General features: G+C 57.0%; 1 protein-coding gene across 2 annotated transcripts in view; it reads right to left on the bottom strand.

The window, feature by feature from the left end:
* Positions 1 to 6,300, bottom strand: part of CLK2 (CDC like kinase 2) — an 8,327-nt gene extending 2,027 nt beyond the window's left edge. The window contains exons 1-8 of one of the 2 annotated variants that reach the window (XM_018068801.3): positions 6,189 to 6,300; positions 4,329 to 4,567; positions 2,532 to 2,628; positions 2,118 to 2,184; positions 1,667 to 1,783; positions 1,295 to 1,461; positions 784 to 878; positions 371 to 500 (exon numbers count right to left, since the gene is read on the bottom strand). In XM_018068801.3, the coding sequence (XP_017924290.2) occupies positions 371 to 500; positions 784 to 878; positions 1,295 to 1,461; positions 1,667 to 1,783; positions 2,118 to 2,131 (523 nt within the window). In that variant the 5' untranslated portion in view covers positions 2,132 to 2,184; positions 2,532 to 2,628; positions 4,329 to 4,567; positions 6,189 to 6,300. The other variant, XM_029958145.1, reaches the window with a different exon arrangement.
* Positions 6,301 to 9,194: the final 2,894 nt, after the last annotated feature.

The following is a 9,194-nucleotide window of genomic DNA, read 5'->3' as shown; positions in this document are numbered from 1 at the left end:
GTGAAGAAACTCTTCCTGATGTCCAGCCTGAACTTCCCCTGGCACAGCTGGAGGCCATTTCCTCTCATCCTGTCCCTTGTTCCCTGGGAGCAGAGCCCGACTCCCCCCCGGCTCCCCCCTCCTGTCAGGGAGTTGTGGAGAGTGAGAAAAATCCCCCTGAGCCCCCTTTTCTCCAGGCTGAACAACCCCAGAATAATGACATGGCTATAATGACGGCCTTCCCAGAAAACAGCACTGGAGAGCTCTTAAATAAACACTTCCCATCTCCCAGGGCAAACCCAGGACAGCTCCTGAACGATGTGGAGGCCCAGCACTCCCCAGCCCAGCGAGCAGCACCTCGAGGGACACACCTGCCTCGGCAGGGACCTACCCAGGATGACTTCAGGGGCCCGGTAGTGCCTGGTGGAGACAATGGTGCTGTGGTGCTCGTGGTCAAACGTGGCGCTGCCAAAGTCCACCACCCTGATGGCCGTGCTCTTCACGCTCCGCTCGTCCCGCTTCTGCACAGGCAACAACGGGATCCGTGACCCAGGAGCTCCCAGACAGGTACTCAGGGCCTTTCCTTACACACCACAGGAGGGGAAAGCTTTGGGGGCCTCACAGCTCAGCCCCAAACAAGCTCCCACCACCAGCCAGCAACACCTGGGGTCCCCATGGCTCACTTCTCACTGCCTGAACACAGGCCCTGAGGGAGCCCCTGTCACCTGGGGCACGTCCCAGCTCCCCTCCCAGTCAGGGACACCAAGAACCCAAGAGCAGACCTGACCCCAGGCAGCGTGTTACCTTTTCCAGGTTGTAGGAGAGCTCATAGTCCGAGTTCACAAAGAGGATGTTCTCCGGCTTGAGGTCGGTGTGGGTGAGTTTATTGTCGTGCAGAACTGGGGAAGCAAAGAGAGTCGGGGTGATGGGGCAGGAGCAGAGCAAGGCTGCAGCCACAAAAAGCCATCATTGCTTCAGTTTGCTCATACTGGCACCACTTTAGCCCACATTTAGCACTGGGTGTGAACAGGCTGGCCCAGGCCAAGATGCTTCATCAGAAGCACAAAGACTTATTGTATTGATCACCAGAAGGTGAGGGGGGTGGATGCTGGAGTGCCCTAAGCTACTGCCAGCCCACAAGCCTAAGAAAACAAACAGGATTCACTCCCAGAGGGGCAGGAAGGCTCAGGCTCAGAAGAACAGCAAAAACTCGCTTGCTCTGGGCCACCAGTTGCACGAGTGTCCCGGTCCCTGGGAGCTGCACAGCTCTCCAGGTCAGCCCAGTGCAGCAGGGAGAGGAGCAGGGAGCACTTACACTTCACAGCCTGGCACACCTGGAAGGCCATGTGCCGTACTTGGTGGATGGGGTAAGGCAGGTAGTTGTTGTCCTTCAGGAAGTCAAAGGTGCTGAGCCCCAGCAGCTCAAAGGAGATGCACATGTGGCCATGGTAGTCAAACCAGTCAAACATCCTGACACAGAGACTGACAGAAACATTCCAGTTGGGACCAGCTCTGCAATGCCATCCCTGCGCCAGGCTCCTCCTTCCGCTGCTCAGTCTGTACCCCACGGCAAGGCAAGATGCCTCCAACACCAGCCAGGATCACATTCAGCCACACAGCACCAAGCACCTCTTCCATCCCACCCCTGGAACCAGCCCTTCCAGTCCAACACCAGGAGCACACTCACTTTGTGTTCTCGGGATCCTTCTCGTTGATTTTCTCCAGCACGTTGATTTCCAGCCGAGCAGCCTCTTTGTATTTCTCTACGTTTTTAATGATTTTGAGAGCAACACGTGCACCACCCCTGAGAGAGAAAGCACAGACTGAGCCCTGAGGAGGTCAGAAGGGCTGTGTCCTATGAAAGGGACCTTCTGACCAGCCTCCCCTGTGCAGCACAGCCTCCACCACCCTCGCTCGAGCAGGTGGCTGTTTTTAAGGGGTGTCCACCAAAGCTGTGCCTTTTCCCTCCCCACAAACAGCCCCAAAGCCTCTCCCGGCACACAGGTGACCCAAGAGGGTGAGTGCCCAGACCAGCAGAGGACAGTGCCCAGACCAGCAGATTGATTTTCCCCCCCAGGCTCCCACATTATGCCCGAAAGGCTCCACTGCCAGCTGCGGTCTCCCCTCTCCCCACGTACCTCCGGTGATCCATGCACTGCACCACTCTGCCGAACGTGCCTTCCCCCAGCGTGCTGATAATCTCATCTGGGAGGGAGAGAAGGAGAGGGAAGGAGCTGAGAGAGGGAGCAGCACCTGGCTGCAGCGATACACAGGGCAGAGGAGAATGCATTGCAACACCTAACCTGCACACAGCTGGAGAGACCGGAGCAGCGGAAGGCTGACACCGGCTGCACAAGGCAGCTGCCCTAATTCCCTGGCACTTCAGTAACAATACACAATATAAACGTAGCTTTTAACAAAAGGGGAAGGAAAAGGAGAGGGTTTCTCTTTAATAAACAATGAAAATAAAATGAAACAGAAAGATAAGACAGATCTGCGACTGCGATGGGAGCTTAACTAGAGAGCTAAATTATGTTACGATTTGGCTGTACATCTTTCTTGTAGCCAGTCGCCGACGCGATAGATCAGATGCCCCTCGTCGTCGTCCTCCACACTCTTGGCCCTTCTGCTGCTCTGTCGACTCCGCTGCTGGCCCAGGCAGACAGGGAATTCATCATTCACCAATCAGATTTTCAAACCAGCGCAGCAGCCAGCGTCAGCATTGGTTGGTTTGGAAATTCACATGGTTGTTTGAGGAGGGGTTGCAGGAGGAGATTCCCAGCCAATTCATACGGCACAGAGGAATATATAACGATAGGGATATTGCAAGGGAACATGTCAAGATACAACACACTAGCTCAGAAAAGAAAAAAAAAAACAGTTTCGCTTTTCGTTGTAGCAAAAAAGGAAAAAAAAAAAAAGTAAGGAAAAAAAAAGTAAAAAAAAAATAAAAATAAAAAAATAAGAAAAAAAAGAACCTACAAACAGCCCCACCCGAACCAGTGTGAGAGCAGAGCTGTCAGAGTGTGGGAGCCGAGGGGGCACGGAAGGGGCCGGCTGCTCTCGCTCCCACGGGGGCTCAGAGAGGAATAGCACCAGCCTTCGGGTCCTGGGGACCCCCTAAACATGCCAGAGGCCACAGGGAGGGGGCTCCCGGCAGCCCCACGGCCACCAAGGAGGAAGGGCAGTGGGAGGCAGGTGCCCAGAGGTCCTGCACAAGCCCAGGCTGCCCTCACAGGCACCCCCATCCCACTCCAACAACCGCCCACACAGCTTCCCCCAGCCCCGACACTCAGGGAAAGAGGAATTCAGAGATTCCAGAAGCAGCTCTAGGTAACAACAATCCATCCAAAACTGAGAGTTTACAGTGACTGCCTGGGGGGAAAGACGGACACCTCTTCTCAGACCCTCCCCCGAAGAAGCTGATCCTGGAAGGACTAACTTCCAGGAGAGAAGCAGAGCCCAACAGGGAACAGGGACAGCCTGGGATGAGGCAGATAAGAGGTTTATGCCAGAGAAGAGAGAATTCCTGCCTTCGGTTCCTCAGCTAGGTATCCCCACACCTGGGAGCAAGCGGCCCAGGAGACTTGGGACCTGAATCCAGCCCCCAATCCCCCCCCTGGACACACAGCCAGAACAGACCAGACAACACTGAGAGCTCCACACACAGAGCAGAGACCGTGTCTGGGGTCTAACAGAAGTGAACAGCAGAACAGACGAGAAGAGAAAGCCGGGGACACTGCCAGGAAGAGCCTGGGATGGTCGCTGCCTCCACCTGAGCTGAGTGCTCCAAAAGCTCTGCTCCTCCGCAAAGCCCCTCACACGACACCCCACGTCAGCTGAGCCCACCCAGGAGGATCTGCTCTGGAGAATCAGAGCCAGGGGCTTCCTGCCACAGCCCAAACCAAGGACCATGGGGACAAGCCAGCTGTCACAGGCTCTCTGGGACTGGGACCAGCTGAGCGTCGGCTGTTCGAGCCTCGCACAAATCCTGCCTGGCTGGGGCTCCTACACAGCTCTCCACGAGCGTCACCAAACGGGAGGAGCTGCAGCACCACCCCAGGGACACACCCCAGGGACACATCTGTCCTCCCACCTGAGCGGGCAACACTAAGAGAGAGGGTCTGAGCCCCCCGTGCCCAGCCGGCGCAGCGGGACGTGCGGGCAGGAACGCTCTGCACCGAAAACTTTCCTCCTGCACACACACACACACACACACACACACATACACACACAGTTCAAGCCGAGTCCGAGAGAGCGTTTAGAAAGTGAGTTTTCTACTTACCCAGCTCGGCACCTGGGAGAGAGAAAGGTTTACAGGGCAGGCCCAGCGAGAGCAGGATACTCACCGATGAGGAGCGGCTAAAGGACCGGCTGCGGCGCCGCCTCCGCCTGTGCTTACGCCGGCTGCTTTTGCAGCTGCGGTAGCTGCCCTCGCGGTCCCGGGAGCGCCGGTACTCGTAGGAGTCGGCGGTACTCGGGCTGTAGTAGCCGTCCGGCCCCGCTCCGCGGGCTGTAGTCGTTGCGCCGGTAGCTGTCACAGTAACGCCGGTCGTAGGCCCGCCGGTCTGCAGAGTGGTCGTCGTAGCTGAAGGAGAGACAAGGCGAGGATTGGGCTGGGAGGGACCTCGAGGATCGTCTAATCCCAACCCCCTGCGGGTTGCTCCTGGTTTTATCCAGCCTGGCTTTGAACACTTCCAGGGATGGGGCAGCCACGGCCTCCCCGTTCCAGTACCTCGCTACCCTCAAAGTAAAAAATTTCTTCCCTTCTTTCCATTTGTACCCGTTCCCCTTGTCCTGTCACTCCAGCTCCTGAGGAACACTCCCTCTCTGGTTTCCCTGTAGTCCCTTCAGACACTGGAAGGTGCTCTGAGGTCTCCACACAACCTTCTCTTCTCCAGCTGAACATTCCCAGCTCTCCCAGCCTGTCTCCAGAGGGGAGGGGCTCCAGTCCCCCTTATCAACTTTATGGTCTCCTCTGGATTTGCTCCAACAGTTCCATGTCCTTCTGATGTTGGGAACACTGCATGCAGTGCTCCAGATGTCTCACCAGAGCAGAGCAGAGGGGGAGAATCTCCTCCTTCCATACACCCAGTGACAGCAGCTCGGGGGGCAGCAGCAGTGGGAGTTCCGGGGGCTGGAACCCCAGGAGGCAAGAGGCTCTGAACTACCAACCCATGGCATAACAAAGGGCACAGGGAACTGTGTCCCAGCCAGGTGAGGGACACTCACAGACCTGCAGGAGTTGATGACCCCCACACTTTCCTGCACTGAGACTCTGAGGGGATAACAGAAGCCCTGGGGGTCCTTTGTTTGGGGTCCCTCCCCAGAGGCACCAGCTCCAGCTGTTATTTTGTTACTGCACCAAGATTATTTCAAGGCTCCAGAGGTCTGGGACTCTGCTATGGGAAACCTGGGGCTGAGCTGGTGAGGAAACTGGTCTGACTGGGAGTGGGGGGGGTACAGGGAGCTGCCACTGCAAAAGGGCCTCAGTCCCAGCTCAGGTGGTGGAGTGGGATTGCTGGAGTGGCTCCTGGATGGTTGGACAGGGAAGTTTCCCTAAGAGGGGAGCAAGATGAGGGGGTTTGGTCACGAGCATGGCCTAGAATGCTCAGAGCAGGGCCCAGGTCGCACAGGAGCTGGGTGACCATGGCTGACCAGGCCCAGCTGGAGAAACAAAGATGATGAAGGGACTGGAGCATCCCTCTTATGAGGAGAGACTGTGGGAGCTGGGCCTGGTTAGTCTGGAGAAGAGAGGATCTCATCAGTGCATATAAATATCTCCAAGGCACGTGTCAGGATGGTGCCAGGCTGTTCAGAGGTGCCCAGTGACAGCATGAGGAGCAATGGCCATAAACTAAACCACAAGAAGGTCCACCTCAACATGAGGAAGAACCACGAGATTAACCCAGTTGGTGTTAACAGTGCCAAGGTTGTGGGTTCAACCCCAGTGTGAGCCATTCACTTAAGAGCTGGACTTGATGGTCCTTGTGGCTCAGAATGTTCTGTGTTTCTGTGAAGAACAAGGCTGGAAGAGCTGCCCAGGGAGGGCACGGAGTCTCCCTTTCTGGAGACATCCCAAACCCACCCGGTTGGGGTTTCTCTGCGCTCTGGGTGACCCCGCCTTGGAAGGGGGTTGGCCTGGGTGATCTCCAGCGGTCCCCCCAACCCAGCCGGGGTGCAGGAGGGCAGATCCGAGCCCGGCTCACCTCCGGGATCGGACGTGGTAACTGTCCTCCCTCCGGTGCCGCCGGTCCCGCTCGCTGCTGCTCGACCGCGACCGCGTCCGCCGCCGCTTGTGCTTGCGGCTCCGGTAGCGCTCGTGGTAACTGCCGCGGCTTGCTTGCGCTAGCCGCACGGAGCGGTACTTCGGGCAGTGAGGATCTGGGCGGACCGCAGGGACCCGTCAGGCGACCAGGGACCAGTGGGACACCATCAGGCATCCAGGCAGCGGGGACCCATCAGGCACCAGGCAGTGGGGACGCCTGTCAGGCTCCAGGGACATGGGACGCCTGTCAAGCACCCAGGGACAGCGGGGCGGACCCGCCAGGCACCAAAGGGACAGCGGGACCCCCGTCAGGTACCAAGGCAGCGGGGACCCCCGTAGGTGCCCAGCGACACGCCGAGGACCGCCGTCATGCCCAGGCAGCGGGACACCCATCAGGTGCCCAGGGACAGCCGGGACCCCCTCACGGCACCCAGGGACAAGTGTTGACCCCTCACGGCAGCCAGGGGACAGTGGGGCCCCCTCAGGCACCCAGGGACAGTGGGGACCCCGCCAAGCATCTCTGGGGACAGCGGGAGCTGCTGCGTGGGACAGGGACGGGTTCAGCAGGGACCACGACACCCGGTTCAGCAGTACACTCGAGTGTCCAGAGTTCTGAGAGTGTTCTTTGGAGTCTCCAGGGGATTTTGGGGTCCCCCAGGTGTATTTTGAGGTCCCTGACCCCCCTTTTCTCCCCACAACACCCTGAACATGCAGGGGAATCGGTCTGAGAGCGAAGCGGAGTCGCTGTCGGTGCAGACGTGCAAGAGAGAGGGGGACAAGAATGTGAGTGACCAAAATCACCCCAAAACCAACCCTGGCACCCCCAAATTCCTCCGAACCACCCAAAAATCCCCCCAAAATCCCTCTGAAATCAACCCTGATGCCCCAAAATTCCAACCCTACATTGCCCCAAATCATCCCAAACCCCTTCAAATCCCCCCAAATCCCACATCCATCTGCTGGGCATGGATGACTCCCATTCCCAGGGATCCTGCTTCATTCCCAGGGACTCCTGCTCCTGTTTTTCCCATTTTCCTTGAGAATCAGATTGGGATCAAGGCCTTGAAGCAGCACATCCACATCCTTATTTCTCTGTAACTATTTTTAGGGATCAGGATGGATTTTATCCCCAACTTTGCCTTTATTTTTCCCATTTATCCAGGGTGTTGCCCTGGGACTCCCCCTCTTCCCTGCTCCTATTCCCCATCCCATTCCCACATTCCTGTTTTTCCCCCAGAAGCAGGACTGGATCGAGATTCTGAAGTGGCACTTGGGAAACACCCATATCCCTCCCCATTAACCATGTTTCAGAATGAGGACAGATCTCCTATTCCTGACCTTTTCCCTGACCCCGTTTCTGTGGATTTTCCCATTTTTCCTGTGGTTTTCCCCCCCCATTCAGGTTGGGATTGAGGCCCTGAAGCAGCACCAGTGTCACATCCATGTGTTGGGGATGAATCCTGGAGAAGGATCCCAGTTTCCCCTGGCTCCCTGACACCATCTTTTCCCATTTTTCCATGTTTTCCCCCAGGAACAGGACTGGATCAAGGCCCATGGATCCTTGACCCCACTCCCAGGGATCCCCCTGGGGGAGAAGAACTTTTCGGAGATCCCAGAGCCCCCTAAAACAAGATGGGACCCCCCAGAGGAGCTGTGCTTGCTGTGTATGGGAGAGGTTCAGTCATGGGAAAACAACTCTTTCCCACTTAGGTAGAAAATAAAAGTTTTGGGTTTTTTTTTAAGATCTAATTGAAATATCTATTTCGATAAATCCTCCTATAATTTTTATTTTGACTTTTACATGTCTCAGAAGCCAAAAAAAAAACAAACAAAAACCATTTTGTCAATGCTGCCAAGTGCTATATAACACTTGAGTGGCACGAGAAGACTGGAACTAGTTCTGCGTATTAATCGAATCTTTTCCAGGTTACTTCCCCCTGTTTGCACCCATCTCTAAAGTCCACAGCTCCAGGAGGAGTATTTGCACCTCCAGGGCTTCCACCTTCTCCCCTTAAGCTCCTGTGCTCCCCAGGGAGGAGGGAACCACCCCCGAGGAAGGTGAAATGAAGCCCTGGATGTCACCAAAGTCCCTGTGCAGCAGTAACAGGAACACCCACAGGGGCAACTCCTCAGGAGATGCCTCTGGTTTGGTGCCAAGCAGGTGACATCCACACCTGGGGGGGACAGGGCACCTGGGCAGGGAAGAGTCTGGAGGGGCCACATGAGGAGCAGCTGAGAGCACTGGAGAAGCTGAGGGGAGACCTCAGGGGGCTGCAGCTTCCTCAGGAGGGGCAGCTCTGACCTCTGCTCCGTGTGAGCAGGGACAGGACCTGGGGAAGCAGCTGGAGCTGTGTCAGGGCAGGGTCAGGTTGGATATTAGGAAAATTCTTCCCCCAGAGGGTGGCTGGGCACTGACCAGGCTCCCCAGGGCAGTGGGCACGTCCCCAAGGCTGTCAGAGCTCAAGGGGCATTTGGAGAATGCTCTGAGGGACAGGGTGGGATTGTTGGGGTGTCTGCGCAGGACCGGGAGTTGGATTTGGAGGATCCCCTTCCATGGTACAATTCCCTGTGCCTGTGGGAAGTGCCCAGGAGCAAACCCACCCTTCCCAGTGCACATTAACAGAGCCCTGCAAACCCCCGGCTCTGCCCTGGGGGACCACGAGAGGTCAGAGCCAAGGAGACCCCCGGGGGGAGATGGCACAGCTCCAGCTCTCACACATTCCCCACACGTATTTCAGCTCCCCAAGCAAGAGCAGCTCCACCTGCCTCGGCTCCGCAGGCACGAATCAGGGAATCATGGAATGTTAAAGGGCTGGGAGGGCCCTCAAAGCTCGCCCAGTCCCACCCCCTTCCACGGGCAGGGGACACCTTGCACCAGGCCGGTTTGCTCTGAGCTGGCCTTGGACACTTCCAGGGATGGGGCATCCGTGGAATGACCCGTGCCAGG

This window comes from Manacus vitellinus, unplaced genomic scaffold, assembly GCF_001715985.3.
Source record: "Manacus vitellinus isolate BGI_N305 unplaced genomic scaffold, ASM171598v3 scaffold_142_pilon, whole genome shotgun sequence".
In the NCBI taxonomy this organism is placed as follows: domain Eukaryota; kingdom Metazoa; phylum Chordata; class Aves; order Passeriformes; family Pipridae; genus Manacus; species Manacus vitellinus.
Note: the sequence above shows the minus strand (reverse complement) of the source record. Positions and strands in the feature narration are given on the sequence as shown.